This window comes from Lutzomyia longipalpis, chromosome 3, assembly GCF_024334085.1.
Source record: "Lutzomyia longipalpis isolate SR_M1_2022 chromosome 3, ASM2433408v1".
Taxonomy (NCBI): Eukaryota; Metazoa; Arthropoda; class Insecta; order Diptera; family Psychodidae; genus Lutzomyia; species Lutzomyia longipalpis.
Genome location: NC_074709.1, coordinates 26,875,234 through 26,900,477, shown reverse-complemented (window position 1 = coordinate 26,900,477; position 25,244 = coordinate 26,875,234). Strand labels below are relative to the sequence as shown.

General features: G+C 34.7%; 3 protein-coding genes across 6 annotated transcripts in view; 1 reads left to right on the top strand and 2 right to left on the bottom strand.

The window, feature by feature from the left end:
- Positions 1 to 6,580, bottom strand: part of LOC129793475 (neogenin) — a 45,989-nt gene extending 39,409 nt beyond the window's left edge. For both annotated transcript variants that reach the window (XM_055833548.1, XM_055833549.1), the window contains exon 1: positions 6,342 to 6,580. In XM_055833548.1, coding sequence (XP_055689523.1) covers positions 6,342 to 6,444 — 103 coding nt within the window. In that variant the 5' untranslated portion in view covers positions 6,445 to 6,580. The remainder of the gene's footprint in view (positions 1 to 6,341) is intronic.
- Positions 6,581 to 7,086: 506 nt separating this feature from the next.
- LOC129793478 (cohesin subunit SA-1) lies at positions 7,087 to 12,841 on the top strand. Its single transcript, XM_055833553.1, has 4 exons — positions 7,087 to 7,331; positions 7,403 to 8,876; positions 9,943 to 11,208; positions 12,090 to 12,841. Exons 1-4 carry the CDS (start codon positions 7,285 to 7,287, stop codon positions 12,705 to 12,707), a joined length of 3,405 nt encoding a protein of 1,134 aa, XP_055689528.1. The 5' UTR covers positions 7,087 to 7,284; the 3' UTR covers positions 12,708 to 12,841.
- A 606-nt stretch (positions 12,842 to 13,447) lies between these two features.
- LOC129793542 (vesicle-associated membrane protein 2) lies at positions 13,448 to 24,586 on the bottom strand. 3 transcript variants are annotated; one of them, XR_008750930.1, is made up of 7 exons: positions 24,143 to 24,565; positions 23,132 to 23,180; positions 19,603 to 19,738; positions 19,359 to 19,517; positions 17,593 to 17,644; positions 17,210 to 17,295; positions 15,355 to 15,449 (listed from the first exon to the last, which is right to left on the bottom strand). XR_008750930.1 is itself a non-coding variant. In XM_055833649.1 (6 exons), exons 2-6 carry the CDS (start codon positions 23,170 to 23,172, stop codon positions 15,298 to 15,300), a joined length of 540 nt encoding a protein of 179 aa, XP_055689624.1. In that variant the 5' UTR covers positions 23,173 to 23,180; positions 24,143 to 24,565; the 3' UTR covers positions 13,448 to 15,297. The 3 variants fall into 3 exon arrangements, 2 of the variants coding, with proteins under 2 accessions (XP_055689624.1, XP_055689625.1); XM_055833649.1 differs by lacking the exon at positions 17,210 to 17,295 and having other exon boundaries at positions 13,448 to 15,449; XM_055833650.1 differs by lacking the exons at positions 17,210 to 17,295; positions 23,132 to 23,180 and having other exon boundaries at positions 13,448 to 15,449; positions 24,143 to 24,586.
- Positions 24,587 to 25,244: the final 658 nt, after the last annotated feature.

The window sequence follows — 25,244 nt, the reverse complement described above, 5'->3', positions numbered from 1 at the left end:
CTAGCGAGAAATTTTTTTTTGCAATTTTGACTATGCCTGGAAACGGTTTTTTTTGGAGAATTTTTTAAGCAAAATTTAAATTAAATTTATTCAATTCCGTTAAAAGTCATTCCATGTTTAATTATTAACAATCCTTCCTCTAACAGAGATTAGAATTTCTCTCCCATTGATGGTTCTTTTCACCCCCTACCTGATTGACTACAATTTCAGCACAGCAAGACACCACACAATCGATTCTCTGAACAATTTCCCGGCGTGATTTGCAAACAAGAAAGATGATTTCCAATGAATAAATTGAATAATCACACCGGACATTGTTCCCTCACCTTCCAATGTGCAAAGAGAGTGTCATGGACAATGTGGTAAACTTGAAGATGCCAAATCTCTTCAATCTCTTCACACACCCGGGCATGATCTTCGCCCATTTGAATACTCAATACATATCTCATTTCACACCGAAAGCCTGCATCTCTGAACACTATGCAATTCACCCGACGAGACATAATGACGATAATAACAGCAAATTAAAGTCACTTCGCACAAATCCCCGAGCGTGACTCTACCACGACGTCCCATTCCTTCTGCCTTTTTTTGCTTCTTCTCTCTCTCTCATCTTGCACAGACGTTTTCATTGCAGCCAGCTACCTCTTCGTTGCACTTCTTCCCGCTTTTTGCTGCTGCTGCTGCCCCATCATCCGCCCAAATCATCGCGGAGTACCTTCTCCCGCCACCTTGTCCGTTTGAATTGCACGAGATCAGCTGCGGATTAACTGGCGACCACATTGTTGAGCCAAAAGCCGCCCTCTCTCTCCGCCTTTACGGCGGCTGTACCATCAATTTGCATATCTCCAACCACACCGGGGCTTAATGCAAAATTGATGGGGGATTTAATTAGACAATTTGAGCAAAAGCTTTCGCGTGAATTTAACAATGTCTCCCCATCAACACCACCATCTCCCAAACACGAAATTAAACTCACAAATTTTGCACAGGAAACCCCTCAAACAGATGACATACATTCTCGTGTCTTTTTTATATCATTTCTCTCTGACTTTGCACCAAAAAAAAATAAAGTAAAATGAGAATCAAGGCTCAATCGTCTGCCTAATTAATCAATCAATCAAATAATGAGACGTCTGGAAGTAAAAACATTCACACAGTCGTAAATTGTTTTCATCAATGGCAAAGACTGTGAGGAAGGCATAAAGAACATGATAAAAAAGACATTCAGAAGATTATATAAATACGTACATCATTGAAACAAAAAGAAGCATCCAGAGAAGTTTATTTTTTAGTTTAATTTATTGGTGGGAATTGTGAGAAATATCAGAAGTGAAAAAAAAAGAAATCACAAGTGAGAGTTGAACTTGCGACTTTTTGGTTGGAAAGGTGGTGTGCTAAACCACTGACCTAATTAGCTTAATATTTTGAAACAAAGAATACATTTTTCTTGCCTTAATTTTTATTTTTTTTTTAAAAGATTCTATTTCGATTTATTTTTATTTTAAATAAAGAGAATCAAGATTTCTTTTCAAGATTTCTAAATTTATTTTCATTTCAAATATTTTAATCTCAAAACCACCCCCTATTGCAAAAACCATTGGTTAATGATTACAAAAATTCCTCAGCAACAACAAATTAAATATCTCACTCAGAGATATACTTAATAATTAATCTTACAACCAGCAATATTTTCTCATAATTCAAACAGACACAATTACATGCAATAAAGTCTCTTAAAAACAACTCCATTTTAAATTTCTCCAGGCAGCAGCCAATTAATTTACCTATTTATTTTCTTCCTGCAGCAATTTCTGCACGTGCTCAATCAACGTTTTGTGCATTCAAACTGAGCGAACTTTTGAAAATCTTTCATCGCATTTTCATTTATTCAAAATGTTTCTTTATTATTTATTTACAAAATGTCGTTCATTTGATAAATTGTACAACAAAGTATTTTCAAGCAATACTGTGCTAAAAATACCTGAGCAAGAGAACATTTTCTTTTAAATAATAAATAAAGAGAAACGTGAACGTATAGCTAAACAATCAACAATCGTCTATTTCAAACAAATTTTGCGAATTGAAACCCTTTTTGAGCGAAATTTTAGATGAAAATTCAAATGGAAAATGTCGCTAGAGATCAACATTGTCTAGATAAATTCATTTATCTCTCGATATCTTGTCCAAATTCGGAGCAATTTAAATGTTTTCCATACAAAGAAACCAACATTGGAGGGATTACCAGCAAGATAATGCTCTGATCTCTCTTGCTGAAGAAGGTTAAAAAAAAGAAGTTCAATTGCAATAAAAGCTCACCCTTCCCCTTCTTTTGCGCTGTCAATCAATTAATAAGATTGAAATGTGAGATTTTACAAAGAAAAAAACAAATAGGGGGAGCAGCTTAGTTAATGGAAAGGTGTTGCAGTCCTTCCTTCTTCTCTTGAAAAAATATAATCCCACATTTTATTTTACTTTTCTCCTCTTCCATTCACATCGCCCAATAATCCCCTTTTCGGCCTCCTGAAGAACGTGTCGTCGAAGCAGAAGGAATTTATTATTTGTCACTCGTGCGTGAAAATGATCAAACAACTTCTTTTTCAGGAGGATTATTCACTTTGGCCTAAACAATTCCACAAAGATTGTCTCCATCACTGAAATTCTGTATATTTGAGGCGACTTTTGTGGAGGAAAGAATCCTCCTTTTCACTTTTTTGGGAGAATAGAATTAAAATTCTTCATCAATTTCCTTTCAATTCAATATTGATCCTCTCGCATTTTAACATTCCCAATAAAACCCCTTTTCTTCTGGACATTCCAATCCTTTGACAAGGACATTTTTCAATCCTTTTCTGCTCGTTTTATTTCCTTTTTTTTGGTATTTTCAAGGAGTGACAGATATTGAGAATGATTGAGGAAAAATTGAAGGAAAAAAGGAAAAATTACTTTAATAAAAAATATCCAGCGTAGTCAGAAATCTATTCAAGGAGGGGACTAATTTTTTAAGGTACGAAACATCCTAAAAACAAATTAAATTAGAAATAACGGTTTAGAAATAAATAAATTCATTACTTTTGCATTTAAATTAATGGCCTCTGAGAATTTATTTCAGCAATTCTAACGTTTGACGCCTCTTTTCATTTAAAAAGATATAGAAAAAAATGTCAATTAAAACTTGACGTTTTTTTTTTTTAATATTTGACGTTTCTTTTCATTCGTTTGTCTTTTTTTTTGACATTCCTATTTTAACGTTTATGACATTTGACGTTTCCTCATTAACATTTATTTACTAAAGTTTGACATTTCTAATATCTAACGTTTTTAACAGTTAAAAATCATTTTTTTTTTAATCATTTTTAAACTGAAAATAATTTTATTTGACTGCTTAGAGAAAAATAAAGTAAAACAGTTTGAACTTTTAGAGCGTTTAGACACCTAAACAGAACGCCACTGATATTAATTTTTTTCTCTAATCAATAAATCTAAATTAAAAAATAATAAACAAGTAGCTAAAGAGACGCTCTTTGGTGGCGCATCTTTGTGTTGATTATTTTGAATTTAAATAAGATCAAGGAGGATGTTTATGAGACAGAGCCACCAAACCCGATTCCGACAGAGATTCCAATTTGAAAAAGAATGCCGTCAATGTCATTTAGTGGGTTAATAAAGCTTTTAGAATTTAATAATGAGATTCCGCGTTTTTTTTCTTCTTCGGAAAAACTTTACGATGCCTTTACGCGCCACCGGTCTTGGCTTTTCCGCGACTGTTGACCTTTTAAGTGTTTCTTCTCTTTGCCCTTGTTTGAATATTTTTTATTTTGCAATTTTGAGCTTTATTTGCTTGTTGAAGAAAAAAAGCAGCGAAAAGGAAAAATAAAGAGAAATTCTTATTTGTGATTTCTCTGATAAGATTGTCCAATGAAAAACGGCTGAAAGTGAGATATCGTCTATCACTCTTTTAGGCTCTCTTGCTGCTAATAATGGGATTTACCAACTCTAACTAGGGGAGAAGACTCCAAGCGGGGGACTCACACCGAGAGTGCAAACATAGCAAAAATATTATCACCAAAACTATTGATTTTTGACACGGACTTCCCCCTGATTTCATTACAGAGTTTGTCTATTGGATCACCCTGCCGCGCGTGAAGCTTAAATGTTTTGTTAATTTTTATTTCTCGCGCGCAAAGCAAATTTATTGTTGTAACTGATAACAGGGCGTCTCTTTTTTTTTAAATTTCCTTATCAATTAACCTCCCGCTCTTTTGCCACAGTCAGTTTTGCCCACAAATGCGCGCGTAAAATGATCAATCTCATCACTTTTTTCCCGCCCTGTTTTACAAATTGATTAATGAACTTCTTTTACTCATTCGCCTTACGCTCTTTCAGTTTGTCTTTTTGATAACAAAAAGCGCACACGTCAATTTATAAATAGTGGCATTTCCTTTTATTGTTGTATCTCCCCCCTCCCACAGAATGTCTTTCCTCAATTTCTTCTTCTTTCACCTCTTTCGCAGTCAATCCAAGCACGATGTAATACTTTTTACAATAGACCCAATAAAAGTGAGCTTTTAATGCCGCAAAAGACGCAAAGGAGTGCCCGTGTGGTATTTAATTTAATCCCTCTGTGGATTTATTTTTTTTTTTTGCATTTTTCTCTTTGCGGTAAAAATCCCCAATTTGATAAGGCAAAGAAAAGTTGCTGTTCTTGTGCTTCTTTTTTTTCAAGAATTTATTACGTTCTATTTGCATAGATTGAGCTATGTTTGCAAGATTTAGTATTTAGGGGAAAATAAAAGAGGTCAATATAAGCTTAAATAATCACAAAATTGCATGAATTCAATGAGTTGATGGGTCAAATGGGTAGCACACGAGTTCAACAACCTACAAGTAGTGGGTTCGAAACTAAGAAGAAAGGTCTGTTTTTTATTATTTATTTTTTTTTATTTTTCACCTTCTTTAGGCTCACGATGAAGCCATCAAGATTGAAAATTTTCTTTGGGAATTATAAAAAAAATTTAATTAAATTTTAAATGTTTTTTTTTTCTTTTAAAGAAATTCATAAGAAATATTTTTTCTATGTGTAAACTTGCCTCATTTTTTTCCAAGACAACGAATTGATGAAAAGAAAGGAAAGACATCAACTCGAAAAGTAAAAAAATAATAATTAAATCAATTTAGAGTTCAATTTTTATTTTTATTGTATTTATTAATTTTTAAGATAAATTGTTGTATAAAATTCATTTTCAAATTAAAGGATTTGCCATTTTTAGATAATTTAAGAAATAGGAAAAAGAAGATAAGATTTACATCATTAATAAGAAAAAAAAAAAACAATTAAAGAATTTTTTTAATATTTTATTATTAAAATCAAAAAAGAATCATTAGAAATGTTCCAGGATTGTGTCCCTTAATTTTTTTTAATTTTTTATCCTGATAAACTTTTAAAAAATCTCTAAGAATTACATTTAGGTATTCATAAATAAATCAAAAAGAAGGGAAATCATCAACTAGAACATCTTAAAAACTTCCCTAAACAACCCCTGAAAGCCTTGAAAGCAATTTAAAGTGAATTGAATGAACCTTATTGAAAAGATAATTCCAATAAAACTTCTTCAGCACCATCGGCAGAAGTGGCTCCCCTACAAGCCCCCTCAGTGGAGCTTCAGAAAGTCACGGAAGTACTTTAACATCCTCCCACTTTACCCACTTTGCCAATTTTAGAGGTGAACCCTATCAAATGGCAAGATCTTGAAATTCTTCGCACGCTTTGGGCATTTTCTCCTGACTATTATTGAATATTCCTCCCACACTCCTGGGCCTCCAACTCATTCTCCTTGCTCCCAGCTACTTGCATTGAGTCTCATTCTCACTGCCCGTCCAATGGTGAGAATCAGCAAAAATTGTGGAGATGGTCAAGTGGCCTAAAAAGGCTAAACGAGATGGGGAAGCTTCCCGGACAAAGGGATAAAGCAAACAGCCCAAAAGGACGATCCTGAGAAGACTTTTCACGAATCCTGCAGCACCGGGAAGAGTAAAAGTCTCTCCATGGGCAACATTAGCTTCCCTGTAGCCCCACCCGCAGCCCACACAATTGGAATTATGGGGTGCGGGAGCAAAATAACACAGAAGTCTCGCACGGCGACAGATCGATAAATAATTGCAGAGGAGTAGCCACGGAGGGTCAAAGGAAATGCCCATTGGGGTGAATTTTGCACCCCCACACACCCTTTGGGGGCACTTTTGAGCAATTTGTGTACCTGATGAGCCCCAAAGCCGGCATTTTTTGCCGCAGATGGCCCCGAAAGGTTGCGGCGGAAAAGTTTGTTTGGGGCGACACTCACCTTGGCTGCCATGGCATTTTGTAAACAGTCCACTGAGGGCGATGAAAACAGCAAAAATCACGCCGTTGCACCTCACTGAGCACTGCACTCGAGTCCACCGCATTGTCCTTCAGGTGCGTGCACGCATTTCACGGGGAAAAACTCACTCCTTTGCCAGGAAAACTCACGAGAAAATCAGTCAAACAACTTCCTTATTGGAGCGACTTTGACGTTTCAGTGGTCGGCGATACACTGTGATTGGATTGGATTGCTTGGATGGTGTTGTGATTCTCGGTGATTCTCGTGATTCTGGCATGAAGCCCCATAAAACGTCTTCATGGATTCTTTCCATGTATTCCATGGACATTTCTTGTTTTTTTCTTTACTCCAGAAAAAATGAGACAGCACATCACTCTGATACTGTCTCCCTCCCACAATTAGTTTTTCGCAGTTTTCTCGCGTTTTCCGCCGAATTTCCCAGCAAAACTACGTTTTTTGTGACCAGGAAGCGACGCCGCGTCGATTGGCGTCGCCAGTTCAAAACTCTCAAAATTCGCGCCAGAAAAAGTCGTGCAAATTCCCCAAAAAAATCCGGGGAGTTGAGCAACCAAATTTTTACTGAACGTACTTTGGGCCCCCCTGAGCCACCCGCCAACTTTTGGCGCCCCAAAAATGAGTTTTTCCCGGAAAAATAAATATTTAAAAAATTTTCCGCACAACAGCATGAATGAAACATTTATGTTTCATGCGTTTCACTGTGAAACGCGACTGAAACATGAAAAACGTCAAATTTCCAATTTGTTTGCAAACATTTCTCAAAAAAAAACAAGAAAAATCATAGAAAAATCAGTGAAAATTGTGTTTTTCCTGCTTAAATCTCCTCAATAGGAGTTCCATCAGCGATTAGCAGTGCAGGACATTGATTTACTTCATTGAAAAAGGCTCAAAAGAGAGTGAAAGAAAGATGCATCGAAGGGGCGGGAAGCGCATCCGGATGATGGAAGCTAGTTTGTGAGTTTTCCTTGTAAGAAGAAGATTTTCCGGATGTATTTTGCTGATCTTTGAGGGGTGTTTCTTTGCAGCCAAGAGCAGATGAATGAGAGTGAATCCGATCATGGTGGGGACAGTGAGTCGTCTCCGGGAAAGGGAGGGAGGATGACGAGATTACGTGCCAGGGGTGGCGTCCGGGATAAACCACCGATAATTGATGATGATATTGACGATCTGCTGGAGCCTGTGCTCAAGCGGAGGAAGCAGTACACAGTGAAGCAGCCACGGAAGGCTCCAGCAGAGCCGCGGGAGCGTGTTGAGCGGGAGCCACGCGTTGAGAGGGCGGCCACAGCAGCGGAGAAGGAGACACGAGATGTGACGACGGATGAGACGAGCCTGTACTACATTGTGAGGCACAGCAAGGCAGCCATTGCCACCATTGTGGACGATTGGATTTCCAGCTACAAGACAGTCCGGGAGACCGCCCTGATCTCCCTCATGCAGTTCTTCATCAATGCCAGTGGGTGCAAAGGGAAGATTGATCACAAATTGCCGGCAATTGAGCACACAGCCACCATCCGGAAGATGACGGAGGAATTCGACGAGGAGAGCGGGGAGTATCCATTGATTATGCCAGGGCAGCAATGGAAGAAATTCAAGCAGAACTTTTGCGATTTTGTTCAGACTCTCGTGAAGCAGTGTCAGTACTCCATTATCTACGATCAATTCCTCATGGACAATGTAATCAGCCTCCTCACGGGGCTCAGTGATTCCCAAGTGCGTGCCTTCCGGCATACTGCAACACTGGCAGCAATGAAGCTGATGACAGCCCTCGTGGATGTTGCTTTGCTTGTTTCCGTGAATTTTGACAACAGCGCTCGGCAGTACGAAGCGGAGCGCCTCAAGACACGCGACAAACGTGCTTCGGATCGGCTTGAGTCCCTCATGACGAAGCGAACGGAACTGGAGGAGAATATGGATGAAATCAAGAACATGCTCACGTACATGTTCAAATCCGTCTTCGTGCATCGCTACCGGGACACGCTGCCGGACATCCGGGCCATCTGTATGACCGAAATCGGGGTGTGGATGCAGAAATTCAGTCAGAACTTCCTCGATGATTCCTACCTCAAGTACATCGGGTGGACGCTTCACGATAAAATAGGCGACGTCCGGCTACGCTGCCTTCAAGCTCTCCTCCCCCTCTACGCGTCCGAAGAGTTCAAAGGGAAACTCGAGCTGTTCACGTCCAAATTCAAAGATCGCATCGTGGCAATGACGCTGGACAAGGAATTCGAGGTGGCCGTCCATGCGGTTCGGCTCGTAATCAGCATCCTCAAAATCCATCCGGACATCCTCACGGATAAAGACTGTGAGATTGTCTATGAGCTCGTTTATTCCTCCAATCGTGGTGTGGCTCAAGCTGCGGCGGAATTTCTCAATGTGCGCCTCTTCCGTCTCGACGAGGAGGCCCTCAGTACCGTCGTGAAGACCAAGAGGGGAAAGATTCGGCTGCCCAACACTCCCCTCATCCGGGATCTCGTGCAGTTCTTCATTGAATCCGAGGTGAGTGAATTGATTTCTTTCAATTTTTCAATTAAAAAAAGAAAAAAAAAAAGGATTTTCTTGGATTCCTGACCTTGAATCGAACCGGTGAATGTTTGTTTAGCAGTCTATGTACTTAACCATTAGGCTAGCTGAGAGATAGATTATCATTTTGTATGCCAAATTATAGCTTGTTTCAAGACCTTTCCATAACTATTCAAGAAATTTCTGTACAAATCGCATTACAACGCATAAACTAACTTTTACACGTTGTGGGACACCAACTCTTATAAGTAGACGCTTATAATTATCCTTTTTTTGCTTTATTTTCGGCAGTACAAGAAAACTAAAAAAATCGATAATTTAGAAAGTTTCGGTTTTTTTTAGCTAAAAGAAAATCGTCTTAAGTCAAATCAGAGTTTTTCTAAACCAGAATAAACTTCTTTAGGCTATACTACATTTCTTTTCAAACTAGGTTTAAGTTTTTAAAGTCAGTCGTAAGGTTTTGAAGCAAGGCCTTTGTTGTAGACTAGATTTAAGTTTTTTTTTAAGATCAGCCTTTTAGGATTTCAAGATTAGATTAAGCTAGACTGAGGCTAAATACGTCTTAAATGTCTAACCTAAAGGAACTATGGTTTGACTTAAGAAAAATAGGCTTGGCCTAATAAACGGCTTAGTTTCTTGAGTCAGGCTTGACAGGTTTTAGGCCTTATGCAATGTTCCCTACTTAAGAATTGTTTAAGACAAAGCTTTAAGGGTTTTAATATCTAGAACAGGTTAGGTCTAGAATGCACTTAATCCTATCTCAGCATAACTTAGGAAACTCAAGCTCAGTTTAGAATAAATTAGGTCTAGTTTAAAAAAATCCTAATATTTAACTATAAAAAAACTGAGATTTAGCTTAATACAAAGATCTCGATTAAAGAACTTAAGCTCAGCATATAAAACTGAAGTCTGGTTAAAGTAAAAAAAAAAGCCTAGATTTAAAAAAAACTCAAATCGATACCTTAAGCTGAAAAGGTTCGCGAAAAAATCGACCTAATTTTTTAACATAACAATTTTATAACAAAAAATGAATTTATTTTAGCTTCACGAGCACGGAGCATATCTGGTGGATTCCTTTGCGGACAACAATCCCATGGTGAAGGATTGGGAATGTATGACGGATCTCCTGTTGGAGGATCCGGGTCTGGGGGAGGAGCCACTGGATAATAAGCAGGAATCCACATTGATTGAGATTATGGTCTCATCGGTGCGTCAATGCGCTACGGGAGAGCCCCCAATTGGCCGTGGGAGTAGCCGGAAGATGAATTTGTCGGCGAAGGAGCACAAAGTGGTGCAGGATGACAAGCAGAAGCTCACGGAGCACTTCATCCAGACCCTCCCGACGCTCCTGCATCGCTATTCAGCTGATGCGGAGAAACTGACGAATCTTCTGGCCATTCCGCAGTACTTTGATTTGGATATTTATACAACAGCCCGACAGGAGGGAGCCCTGCAGGCGCTTCTGGACAAAATGGCGCACATCATGTCCATTCACACGGATCGTGATGTGCTGGAGACGTGCGCAAAGACACTGGAATACCTCTGCACGGAAGGAAGTGCAATCTACACGAAATGCGACGTTTCCAGGTCAACGATAATCGATCAGTGCGTCAATCGCTACAAGGAGGCCATTGACGATTGGAGGACACTCATTGCGGGCGAGGAGGTTCCGGATGAAGATGAGATTTTCAACGTTGTGAGCAGCCTGAAGAAGGTTTCAATTCTCTTCTCGTGCCACAATCTCAATCAATGGGGGCTTTTTGACAGCCTCTACCGGGATATTCATGAGCTGCAAACGGGCGAAGTGGGTGAGGCTGTGTTGCCCAATGAGGCTCTCATCTACTGCATCGAGGGATGCTTCTTCTCCATCAACTGGGCCCTTCATAGTTTGGAGAATTTCTGCGATTCGGGAATGCTTCAGGCACAGCTGGATGAGATGCGGGTGAATCTCCATAAATATCTCGATTCCTGCCGCGAACTCATTCGCCGGGGGAGTAGTGAGGACATTCAGGAGGCTGCCTATGTGTCCATTTGTGATCTCCTGATCATCTTCTCGGATCAACTAGCAGTCAATGGGGCTCCCCATCTGCGGGCACTGCAGTACGAAGCATCAACTGACATGCAGGGGGTTCTCAATGATTTTGTGCAGCAGCACGTGTTTGCCCTGCAGCAGGATGAAGGGCAGGATGAGAGGCGTATTGAGGAGTTGCACAAGAAGCGGAATTTCCTCGCGGGCTACTGCAAGCTCATTATCTACAACATAATTCCCACTAAAGCCGCCGCGGATATCTTCAAGCACTACCTAAGGGTGAGTTTTTTTGGCTTTTTAGTTTTTTGTCTTTGTTTTCTGAATTTTTTAATGCTTTATTTCTTTGAATTTTTTGTATTTTAATTTAAGGACAGATTTTAAGAGAAAATTCTGATTTTGTTTTAATTTTAAAAGAAAATTTTAAATTAAGACAGCTTTTAAGAGCAATTTTTAGCTTTGAGACAGTTTTCAATAAAAAATCTTAACTTAAGACAGCTTTTAAAGAGAAACATTCTAACGTTGAATAATTTTTAAGAGAAAATTTTAAACATTGTTAATTTTCAAGTGAAAATTTTAACTTATTAGATATTTTAAGAGGAAATTCTAACGATTGTTAATTTTTGAGTGAAAATTTTAACTGAAGCTTTTATAGAATTTTTTTTAGTTCTGAGACAGTTTTTTATAAAAAAATCTTAACTCAGGACAGCTTTTTAGAGAAAATCTTTACTTAACACAGTTTTTAAGAGAAACATAATGGCCTGATCATTTTTAAGAGAAAATTTTAAACTTTTAATTTTCAAGTGAAAATTTTAACTTAAGAGAAAATACTAACGATCGAACATTTTTAATAAGAAAAAAAAATTAATTAAAGACAGCTTTTAAGAGAAAATTTAGCTGTGAGACAATTTTATCAATTAATTCTTATCAATTTTTAACCGATGAATGTGATGAGAAATAATCAAAAATGATTTTCTTTACTTTCAATAATTTTTTTACCTTTGAAATTTCTTTTCTCCAACTCATATACATAAAAAAAAATTTCTCTGCCTTTAAAAATTCTTATGATTAAGAATTGAAAGATTTTTGATAAGAAATTCCTTCTTGAAGTCATTAAAACCTCAAATAATTTAATTTTAATCAAAAACTTTGATCCTTTGCAGTGCTACAATGAGTACGGGGACATCATAAAGTCCACACTGGGTAAGGCGCGTGAGATAAATAAGGTAAATTGCGCCATGACGATGTGCTTGAGTCTCGTGACGATGTTCAAGGAGATTCAGGCAAAATACAACACAATTCGCATCTCAAAGGGCGTCCCGGAATTTTCGGATCTTCGTGAGTTGGCAAAACGCTTCACGCTGTCATTTGGGTTGGACGCCGTGAGGAATCGCGAGGCGATAACAGCTCTACATCGTGCGGGGATTCTCTTTGCCGTCACACAACCACCGGATGTGGCAGAGGACCCCCATTCGCCGCCACCGTGTCTCCTCTTCCTGGAGATAATCATGGAATTCACGAATAAGCTGATAAAGCAGGACAAGAGGCTGGTGCTGAATTTCCTCGAGAGGCGAATGACGTCCGATATGCCGCTCAATCGTGGCGAAGATTGGCAGCCGCTCATTAACTATCGCAACGCTCTCCTTCATGGGGAATCAGATCAACCCGTTGTGGCACCCAAGAGGGCCTACACGCGTCGCCGCAAGGATCAGGAACACGCAGAAGATGCTGAAGATGAAAATGAAGAGGCAGCAGATTCGGAACCAGAGTACAGACGCTGAAAAACTTTAAAGGAAAAAAAAACATCCCAAATATTTCTCCCAGAATTTCAATGTGAATTAAAATTTCAATGTAATTTTCATCTCTAACAAATATTTTCTTCATGAATTTGGAAAATAAATAAGCTTGAAGAGAATTTTTCTTTTTTTTTAATTTTCAAAGGGAATTGAAAAAAAAACGTCGATCATCGTGAATTGAAAGCTTCGTTGAATCCTTAAAATTTCAAATTTTAATTATTTTTCAAGGGAAGTTTATCTGTCGAATATTTCGATTTATTTTACCGAATCTTGACGAATAATCTGAATCTGAAGGAATACTTCTTAATTTTACCGAATAATCCGAATCTCAACAAATAATCTGAATTTCGCCGAATAATCCGAATTTTCTTGACGAATAATCCGAATCTTGACGAATAATCCGAATCTTGACGAATAATATGAATCTTAACGAATATTCTGAGTCTGAAGGAATACTTTTTAATTTTACCGAATAATCCGAATCGAATTGACGAATAATCCGAATCCGAATGATCTGAATCTTAACGAATAATCTGCATTTTGACGAATAATCCAAATCTCAACAAATAATCCGAATCTTGACGAATATTCCGAAGATTTTCATTCAGATAAACACCCTTTGTTTTTTTTAATCCCTAATTCTATTATTAAAAATCAAAATTTTTTTAGGGAATGATTAGAAGAATTTTTCAAATAAAAAAAAACGATTGAAGTAAAAAAGAAAATGTGGGTGCAGTAAATTGATTTTTATTCACTTTTCCAGTTTATTATACTTTTAAAATCAATTAATTTTTACACAATACTATTATAGCCCCACACATATACACTTTTTTTATATATATCATGTTTTATTCCTCATATTTTTTTCATTATGTAATTTTTATGAATTTTTTTCTTCTTCTGTGAAATACTTTCATCTATCTTCCTTTTTTTAATTGTTTTTTTTTCATCATCGATTCCAATAACTTCGCTTCTTTTCCCTCCAGAATCCCACCCCCTAAGCTTCCTTTCCGGCTTTTCCTTTCACATGTCCTTCTGTTCTTTCCCTTCTTTTCCTTTATTTTCTTTTATTGTTTAATATTCCTCATTTAAATACAATGTCTTTCTATGCTAATATTGTTAATATCTTCTTTTTTTTGTTTTACTATAATCTGATAAGTTTTATTTTTCATCATTTTTTACTTTTACGTTTTTTTTTAACCTTTGCAATTTGTTTAACACAAAAACGAATTATGAATACATTTTTTCAAGCATTTTAAAAATGGAATTTATATGAAAAATGTATGCATATTTTTTATTTTTTAAACTTAAGAACAAAATTTACATTTTCTTTTAAATTTTATTTTTTTTATCATTCAAAAAACTTCTATTCAGTGGAATGTCGTTGGCTTTATAGTAGTTTTTTTTCTTTCTTTCTTTTCCTCATTTTATTTCGCAAATTCTTCTGTCTCATCTCCGTTTTTTAGGAGATTTTAGTTTTTATTTTCTTTAATTTTTTTTAAATTTATTTAATTAAAAATTAAGCATAATCAGATTGAGAGAAAATTAAAAAGAATTCCTATTTTATGTTTTTTTTTCAGCTACTTACTTCCTTTCTCTTCTTTTAAGATGATGCAGTTAATTTAGTAATTATTGTACTTGAATTCTTGTAATTCATTTTCAATTACATTTTTGTTTTTTTTCACTTTCAATAAGAGTTTTTTCTTTAGTTTAAAATTCTCATTAATTTGCAAAGAAATAGTTAAGTATATTTTTTAAAGAAAAGTAATTAAAGAATTTACATTTCTTTAATCATAAATAAAATATTCTTTTCCTTTAATAAAGAATTCTTTCACTCAATTTTGAAAAAAAAATCCTTTTCCTAATTTCCTGAATAAAAATAAATCTTTAATCTTGAATAAATGTCTTCAGATAATTTTTTATTTTTAACAAAATAACGAATCAATTTTTCTTTAAAATTCTCCTTCAATTTCTTTTGCTACGCACAAAAATGTCTTTTAGATAAATTTTTCAACTTGGGTAAACTTGAGAATAAGAAATGTTTTCTTTAAAATGGAAAGAAAGAGGAACGTTTTTTGGTGCAAAATGTTCTGTGAAAAGCTCAAAATTCTAAAGTCGTGCTCTGTTTTGTCTCTCAAATTTTTTTTTGAACTTTTTCCTCAAACATTTTAACCTTTTTTTTTCTTTAAATTTCATTTCAATAAATGTCTCCTAATACAAAAAATTTTTACTAATTAATGAAAAGATAGAGATGTTCTGCACTAGATTTTCATTAATTGCAATACAATAGATTTTTTCTTTCTTCCTTCATTTAATAAATTTACGTTAAATTAACGTCTTGTCGACAATCACGCCGTATTTAAAGTGGATTAATTTGATTATTTTCCATCATTTTACGTTTTTTTTCTTTCTTCAAAATTTTTCTCATTTTTTTTTCAAAGTTATGATAGCATTTTTTTCCTTATGGGTTATTTAGAAGAAATATATATTTATTATAATTTATGTAGAGACATCTAATGCAAATTTTGCAGCTTCTTCTTCACTTCTTCACTTCTCTCTAAAGCAACACCCACACTTAGTTGATTGGGCTGCCGTGGGCATGGAGGTGATCGTCGACAAGTGCGGCGGGAGCCGGTGCCGCCGGAGCTGGTGCCTGAGGCATTTGCATCTGTGGTGGTGCCATCATCATCTGAGGAGGAGCTTGTTGTTGTTCCGGCATGAATTTGGCTGTTAAAATAAATTTTATAGAGAGAAAAATATTTTTCAAAATTCTCTTTAAAAAAAAGTTTAACAAAAGTATCCACAAACTAACGGAAAAAATTGCCTCAAGTTTCAAAATTTTGAAATAAATAATTTAGAAAAATAAATATATTTTTTGTTAGTTTTTTTAAAGTTCAGAATGGCTAGAGAACGAAAACAGAAAGATAAAGATTTTACACAGAAAAATTACAACATACATTCAGATAATTTTTTCAGTGTAGTAAGGGGTTTGTCATTTAAAAATATAAAGTACTAGCTTTTAAAATAATTATAGGAATATTTAAGATTTAACAATTGATAGACTTAGTGTTCTTCATTAGAACGCAGAGAGAACAGGCGCAGAGTTTTTTTCTTAAACGCATTTTGTTTTTTTAGGTTTGTTAATGCTTAATTTTAACGTCAATTCTAATAAGATCTTTTTTTAAGTTTCATGTTTATTCAAATGCTTAATATTCTTTTCTTACGATTAACATTAAATCTTATACTTGGCGTATCTAATACCATTTTTGACATTTCCAATGTTTGACATCTTTTGCTAACTTTTCACATTTTCAACGTTTGACATTTTTATCTTGTCTCAGACAAAAATAAGATTAAATGACAAACCCCTTTCTCCTTAATATTTTTGCAATTTTCTACCACATTCATTCAAGTCTTCATTTGGTGTTTTTTGCTGTTCAATGAAAAGCTTTTGTAATTTATTTTGATTGTTTAAAAAAATAAAAATAAAGATCTTTAAACAAAAAAATAAAACATTTCAATTGTGATTTTGTGATTTTGAGGTGATTTGATATTAAAGTGGGGTGAGGGAGTGATAAGAAATCTTCGTTTATTAGTTTTTATTTTGAAAATATTTTTCATTAGTTTATCAGTGAATATTTCTTCTACTTTTTTGCTTTGTTTTTTAAATCGTTTGAAAATCTCTAAATTGTGTATCAAGGTCGTGATTTTTTTTGGTTTATTTATTTTTTATTTTAATAATTGTAATAATAATTGTCTTCAAAGCGAAAATAAAAAGGAAAATCAATAAAAAAAATTTAAGGAGATAAAAATAAATTTTGTGTCTGTTGTCTTCCTTACTGATTTTTTTCTTTTATGGTTTTGTTGGAAAACATTTTCTTGAGTGTCTAAAAAACATTTTTCTAACACAGATTAAGCTCGCTAATTTTTGAGTTTTTTATGTTTTCTCTGTAACATTTTTTTCAAGTTTGTTTTTGGAAAAGTTCTTGGATACAGCAGCTACAAACAAGCTACTACTAAAGTATCTTTTTTTCTGTTTTTACCGTGCAATACACAGAAGGATACACAAATACCAAATAAAAGGAAAACACAAATTCATGGAGATAGATGAAGAAAGACATCAGATTCAAAAGGATTCAGTCCTTTTTTTAAAGAAGATTTTTAATTTTTTTTTGAAAATAATTTTGACTAAAAGCACAAAAAGAAACTTTTTTAAAAGAAAGAATTCCACCTAAATTTTAACAGAAATTTTATTTTTTGAAGCTTTTATAAATTAAATTCAAAAAGGAAATAAATAAATAAAAATTTAGCAATATTTTCATTCCACCCTGTATTTCTTTACACAGAGAGAAATAAAAAGAAAAGATTTTTTAAATGAAAAATAAAACATTTTGAAAAGAAAGACAATAAATTGAAACAACTGATGGATACGACATTTTTTACGACAATTATTTTTATACAAATAATTTCGAATATTTCTTGCGAACCTGATTTAGATTGTGAGATTGGGTTTTTTTTAGGCGAAAACTGATGATTTTTTAATACATTTTTTTAGCCGTCTACATGAAGTTTGCTATAAAAAAAAGATGGGAGACAAAAGCATCAATTTTGTGATTAAATTTTCTTTTTCTTTTGCTTCTCATTTAATTTTTTTTACGTGAAAGTTTTTTTTTTATCTCAACCTCTCAATGAATTTTTAGTGGAAGAATTTAGAGAATAAAATAATAGGGCAAGGCGATGGCGGATGGTACATACTGAAGCACTTTTATCATTCATTCATTTCTTACGTATTTTTCTTTACTTTTTGGTTAATTTAAATTTCTTCGTCTGGAGGTTTGTTAAGTCGCTCAAAGGGAGTACGGTTACTTACCTACAATTATCGCAAGTATAACGAGTCCAATGACGCCCATAATTATCATCATCTGTGGGTGGAAGAGAAGGAGAATTAAATGAAATAATTTTCTTTGGAAAAGTAAATTTTTTATTTATTTTATCATTTATTTTATTTTATCAAAATTTTAAAGAAAAAAGTCTTTATTGGGGCGAAATTCACTATTCAGAAAGACTTAAGATTCCTTAAGAAAGACTTTAGTATTAAAACTTTTTAATAAATTAAATTAAAAAGTTTCAAAGTTATTCAAAAAGATTCTTCAATTGAGAAAAAATTCTTTGCAACAAAAAATTAAATCCTTAAGCTCTGCAATATACTTTTCCCTACAAATCTTCACGAATCTCCCTCCAGCGTACAATTGCGAATAAATTGTATATTTATTGTGAATTCCTTAGCATTTTTTTCAGCACAACACGTGGGTTTGATATATAATTTCAAAAGAGCAACGTGCTCATATCATTTTTCTCTCCGTCTCTGTGAAAATTTTTGCTCCTGTAAATTGGTGAATATCTTGTTTTTCTTTTTTCCCCCCGTTTTGCTTTTATATGCTGTTTGAGTGGGAAAATGTGGGGTTGAAATGGAGCGAATAGAAAAAAAAAACACACACAGAGAGTTGGAATTTATGAAAAGGTCAAAAGTTAAGTAATGCCATATAATTAAATGCCGTGTACATAGATTATTAATTCTACCTACAGCATTTTACCAAATACAAATTAATTCAAAATGGGAAATTAGAGATAAAATGTCACAATTTTGATTCATCCTTTGAATAGGTCATCGGAAATTAGCAAATTCCGCCTCGTTTGAAAGGAAATTTTCCAATGTTAAAAATTAATTAATCTTTCAACTCGTTTTTTATGTCTTTTATGTTTTCTCGCTTGGAAAATTCTATGAATTCTTTTACATTTTTTCGGGGGTTAAATGTGCCATTAAATGGGGTGAATGGGAGTAAAATGGAATGAGAATAACTGTGTTTAATATTAATAGTACGAGGAAAATCCCTAAAATTTCGCATCAGAAGTTTTAAAACTATTCCTTAACCCTTGGAGGATTTTGCTGGCCAAAGTGGCAAAATTCTAAATTTTTTAAATCGCCATAGAATTAAAATCTCTTAAAAATATCTTGATAATTTCTGCATCTGTGTATAGGAAGGTTCCATTACTTTAATATCGTTAAAAGAAAACTTGGAAAAACATTTTCTTTTAACAGAAAATGAAGGTCAAACTTTTGAGGTTAGAAACCTCGATCCTCCAAGTGTTAAATTGATTTTTTTTACAAAATGGCGGAAAGATTTGTTTTTTCTACACTAAGAATGTTTTTAAAAGTATTTAACTGCAAAATAATCTTATAATTTGCTTAATAAGCTACAAAAATATTCGAAATTTATTAAAATCGGATAAGCCGCAGCGGAGAAATATCAAAATATCCATTCAAAGGTCTTTGGGAAAAATGCAAAATGGGCGCCATTGAGCTGTCAAATTTTATTACAAAGAATAGCCTAAAGAATAGCAAATTCTTCAAGTTTTTTTCTTACAGTATTTTACACAGAAGAACTGTTAGATGGACATATTAAGGCATCCATCAGTCCTCAAAGGGTTAAATTTTCTCTATGGGAAATATTCTTCTCAATGAATACCCTTTCAAAATCAAATTTTCTAACCGAATTCATTCAAAAATTGTTCAAATAAGGATATTTTCCTCTATTAAATAAAATTTTCAACGAAATTTTCATAATTTCCTTTTACCTTCAAATTCTGCAACCAGAATTTTCGTTTCAATTTTCCAGCTTGCTGTTCGAATTGTGAAGCGCCCTGTTGCAGCGCATCAGCTCGATCATCCAACTCAGACAACTTCTGATCTCTCTCCAGGACCTTCTCTACATTCGTCTTCATTATGTCAACCACCTGGAAAATTTAATTGGAAAATTGAAATTAATTAACTGTCGGGATTAAAAGGTTGTAAGGCTTCTTTCGGGGAGGGGCTACTGACCTCATCGACCTGTGCCTGAGTCTGTTGTAGCCGCTTCTGGGCAGCTATCTGTTGGGGTGTCCTTGGTCCACCGACAATTCCATCTTCATTCGGTTCACCGGCTGGCGCAGCTGGGGCGAGTCCATCGGGGGCAGCCCTATTTTTCGGGGAGGAGGAGTGAGGAGGAAGAGAAATCAAAGAAATTATTTTTTTTCTTCATTTCTGAAGAAATGCTGAAAAGGAAGAAAAATTGCAGGTGCATCGCGCGATGAGGATCTCCTACGCGTTTTCCCCACCCTATATTGGATTGACATTCGCTTTGGGGTTTTAGGGGGTGGAGGAGAGGGTGCCATGCACTTCCGTCTGAGGCAGTGGGTGGGAGAGAGACAGCAAAAGGGTGTTTTTTTTTGGAGGAAAAATACGTGTGGAGGAATGGATGGGAAATGCTGCTGTTTCTGACGCGATACGTGCAAATGGATCGATAGGCAGGCACTGAGCGCATGCTCCGGATTTCCCATCCACCACCGAGTTGACTTCCATTCCGCCAAATCAATGAAATTCTTTCTTTTTTCCACCACCATGCATCCCACAGGACGACGACGGTAGGAAAAAATCAAAGGGGAATGCATTTTGTTTGGAAAGAAGAAAAATAGCATTTTCCCCATGCGAGGGGATGCGTCTCCCATCTCCTGCTTTTTTCACGACCCCTTTTCCTGGATAAAATTCATTGTTACACCACCCTTGGATGGAGGTCGTCTGCGAGAGTGCGTATGCTGAGCATGTTTTTTTTCATGCTGTGCACTCTTCGTAGCATAATTTGCATAATTCGCACGGGATTGTGCGTGGCTACCTAATGGCCAAGTAATTTGGGATGTGTCCCTTTGTGCTGGAGGCTAAACGTGGTGCGATTCATTCATGGAAAAGTGATTAGATCCCTCGACTTCTTTGGCTGCTGCGTGAGTCAATATTCCATTCATGAAAATTTTCCTCAAATATGAATTTCCCGGAATTGTTTGTGCAGAAAAGGGTTCCATGCGAGATGGGGCGAATGTGTTGAGGAAACAGGAGAGAAATTTATGTATTTATGGATGTTCTCATAATTAAATTTATTTCCGTTTAAAAGGAATTCTTCAATATGAAACAACATCTTGAGAAATTCCTAGAAGAAATTTAATAAAAGCAATGTTTTTAGCTCTTTGTGAGCTGCATCGGGAGACGGGAAGAATACGAAGGATATTAAGTTTATTTAAATGGGAATCAAGGGAATAAAGCGAACAATCCCTTGAAAATTAGCAATTTGTTTAAAGCTTAAAATTGATACAAAAGCTTAAAGATTTAGTAGGTAAGAGGATGGTTTAAATTGATCCTTTTTTCTGTAAACTTTTCACGTTTTAATTGAGAATATAGGGGCGTAGCTAGAAATTTTACTCGTCGAATAGAATAGGATTGATTTTTTCTTGTATTGAAACCATCCTTTCCTAAAGCTTGAAGAAACTTAGTAATATGTAGTAAAATTATCAAAAATTAGAGCTCTGAAAAATTCAAAAGCCTATATAAATGAAAAGAAATCCTTAAAATGATTTAAAAAAAATAAATAAAGAGTTAATCAAAGATATTAATTAAGCAAAATTCCTCAGAGAAAGTTTAAAAATAAACCATCAAAATCAATCTCCGCATCAGATTTTTTGAGAGTATAATATAATTTCATTGTCGTGCGTGATTGACGCGTTGTATTTTCTATATTAGGAAGAATTAGTTAATATTTAATGCGTGTCACATAGGGGATACGGAAATAAACATTGTCCTTGTTTCAGGTTTATGATTCTTTCAAAAGGAAATTCTCATTTCTTATTTTTAAATAATTAATTAAAGTTGATTTTTTCTTTGGAGGAGGGAAGAATCAGAATACAATATTTTCCCGATCATTGGAAACAATTTTCTGATCAAAAGAATAAAATTTTCTTAAATAAAAAGATGTTTCTCTCTAAAACAATTAGAGAATTTCCCTGAGGTTTGTTGTTTCCAGAAAGAGGGGATCAAAGGGATACTTCTCTAGGATTTTTCAGCTTAGAATCTTTAGAACTTCAACCTTGTGCTGGATTTTCTGGTAAGAAATTCAATTTGTTGGATTTCTTCTCCTTTGAGGGTTTTCCAAATCATTAGAAGTTTAATTAATTCAGATTTCTCAGCCAGGAGCTAGAAATTTCTACTAGATCTGGGAATTCTAGTCAGACATCTCACGAAAATTGATGATTCTCAAAGTTTTGTCCCGAAACTCAACAACCAATTCAAGTATTTTCCTGATTTTTCCAATTGGAAGTTTGATTAGGAACTTCATGATTCTTGGATCAGAATTCTCAAGAACTTCACCAGCTTGGATATTTACCTGGTCAGGACACATCATGAAATATTACTTTGAGTAGAATTCTTCAAGGTTCTCTTCCATACGAACCTCAAAAGCTTCAAAACTTTATCCAATTTTCAATCATTCTGGATTAATAGATCCATTCGTGACCTCTTGGACGACACTAAAATTCCTTTTTCAACTTCTCAGGAGACACAAAATATCCTTTTCCGGAGAGAAAAATCCATCAAAAACATTTTTCTGATAAGAATTTCTTCATGTTCAAACGGCCTGAAATGACCTCAGTAAAAGTACCCCAATTTTGGATTTTGAAGAATTTCCCAGGCACCAAATCCATTAAATTTGTATGATTAACTCTTCAACTTGAACCTCAAGATATTTTCACAGCACGTCATTGCATATTTTAATTAATTTTCACAGGAAAACTTGAAGAGAAATTGTTATTTTTGTAAACAAAACGTCCATATTTTTACACGGTGCAACTGTCATAACTGTCATGTTAATAAATAACATTGACGAATTTTATTTCTCAAATAATTTAGGAACTTATTGGTTAATAAAAGATGTTAGGTGTAGGTGCAAGGATACAGTGGATGCCGCGAATGATGGCCAAGACGATGGGAATCAATGAGCAGCCTGAATCATGGATTTAACGACCAAAATTTGACTTTCGAAGGCATCGTAGCAACCAGAAAAACAGCCTCCTGAGATGCATGAGATCTTCGATTAGGAGAATTAGGAGTAAGATAATTATTAAAATTATTAATAAATTTTACATAACTTCTATGCAAAAGCATAATGGTAATGTTTTCCTTTCAAATTTCGCCCCAAAGATACTTTTGGGGTCTTGTCATGCTTTGATTGTTTGTTTATTTATGTTTTTGTGTATCAAGCTATGTATGTTTATGCGCGCTATATACATTCTGCAGCGTTGGAAAAGTTTAAGAAAAAATTAACCCTTTGAGGACCTTTTCTTTCTTTTTAAATAGTTAATTTTCTTTTGAATTTTGAATTAAAATTAGTGGAAGAATATGGATCAGGAGGGACAAAAGTTAAAAGAAGAACTCCCAAAAATTGTTTTAAATTTTATCAGCTAGCTAGATAGATAGATTGTTCGCGGTCCTTGAAGGGTTCGAGAGCTTTGTTGTTAAGGACTTAAAATGTGTCCTTAAAATTACTACTTACGACGTTTCTTCGGCATTAACTTCTACTTCAGGCTCAGACATCCTTAAATCTATAAATAATGTTTAAGTATACATTGTGTTAGATGTGCGTGTTATGTTTTTATGTTTATTTATGTTTTATGTAATGTGTAAATGTTTTTTTTTTTGAGGCTGTAAAAACCTTACAATTGCATTTGAATTTTCTTGATACTGAATAAGGGAAACCTGGGGTTTAGTTGGTCACTTTCAGTAAGATTTCGGTTAAGATTTTGGATTTTAGATTTTATTGTTTTTGAATTTAAATTTTTGCATTTTATTAATAAAATAATTTTCTTTAGTTATTTATTTTTTAATTTCTTTACAATTTTTTTTAAAGATAAAGCGAATTTTTTTCAAAAAAAATATTTTCAAAAATTTTTTAAATAAAAAATAACTTTTACGTAAGTTTTTCCACTATTTTTGTGACCCACTTTACCCCAGTCTTCCTTAAAAACTTTCAATTATTCCTTGTGTTACCTCGTAGTTCTTTTCCCAAATAGAACACGAACCAATCAAACAAACATTTTGCAACAATTCAAACCTTTTTCCTTTCACGCTGCAAAAAAACGTGAAAAGATTCGGAATTGCAACCCTTTAGGATTTTCTTTTGAATTTTCTTTCATTGAACTCCTCTTGCTATTTCTCGTTTTTTTTTTTTAAGTGGAATACATAAACGGCATTATATAGTGTTGAGTTGTGTAGTAGCAGTCTTGCAGAAAAATCAATATTTTCTTTTTCACCACTAGGCGAAGAAAAGCGGACCAATTTTCTCTATTTTCCCATTTATTTTTGGTTTTTAATTCGGATTATTTTCAAAATGGGAGACTTTCAAAAGATTTTTTTTTGGTACAGAAATTTAAGTAGATGCATTTTCGTACAACGACGACGGTGTAGAAGAAAAAGGAGAAAAATCATGGAGAAATGCCAAAAGTGGGTGGATGTTAAAAATGGAAAAGTCGTGGAAAATCAATAAATGGGGACATTTTCCACTTACATGTTCTTCAAACAAATCTACACAGTTCCCTTTTTTCGTTAGCTAATGCGATTCAATTACTCCTTCCAAGTTGGTCCGGTCGTTTAATTCAATTTTATTCTTCCTCTATGTTGTGTGAAGGGAAAAATTCTTTTTGAATGAAAAGGCAAAAAAGAAAATCCTCGAAACACTTTTCACTTCTTTTCTTTTTGCTTTCTTCACACCACTCTGTGGGGTGATTTTTCACAGTAAAATTTTCACCACTTTTTGGATGGATTTTCCACACTTTTCCCACTCACGTTGTCACACCCAACACAACTGGTGCACCCCGATGTGATTGAAAAACCCAAAAAGAGTGAGATTTTTGATGAGGTTTTCCACAAAAATTTTCACTCCTTCACTTTGGGAATCAATTTTATTGCGGATGGGACATGCGAATACGAAGAGAAATACCGAAAGACTGATGAGAGGCGAAATTCACACAGAGAGAGCAAAGAAAATTTCCCCACAAATTGCTTTCGAGCATGAATTTTCATTTTCCACCGAGGTGGCGCGGAAAAATGCGCAAACGTTGGGAAATTTTCTTCCTCGTAGATGGCAGGGAGGAAAATTCAAGGGGAAATTGAAGAGTTTCCAATATCATAGGGGAGTGTGGGGTAATTAGAACCCAAGTATTTATAAATTTTTGCAAAATCTGTCTAAAACTTTTGAAAAAATGCAAATGGCGGCGCATTTTTGGCAATATTTGCCGGCTTTTTTCTACATGATCTTAACTCTTTCGCGTTCTTTGGGTCATACGTAGACCCAAACGTGAAACATTTTTTTCTCATTTTTTTTTAAAGAATTAAATGATTTTTCTCAGTTATAAATGTATCACATTTACGCAAAAGAGGCCAGAAAAGACTTTCTGATTGAGAAATGTTCTCTAAAAGCATCTACAGAATAAATATCTTGATAAAAAGAGCGCATGTTTCAATGTTTCTATGATTCACGTTGGACGCGAAATGGTTAAGGAAAAATTGAGTTTCTTTAGCGATTTCTATTTTTTTTGTGTCTCTACAAAACAAAATGAGTTAAAATCGTTTTGCGAATGAGGAATTTTTTTCATGAAAAGCCGGTAATA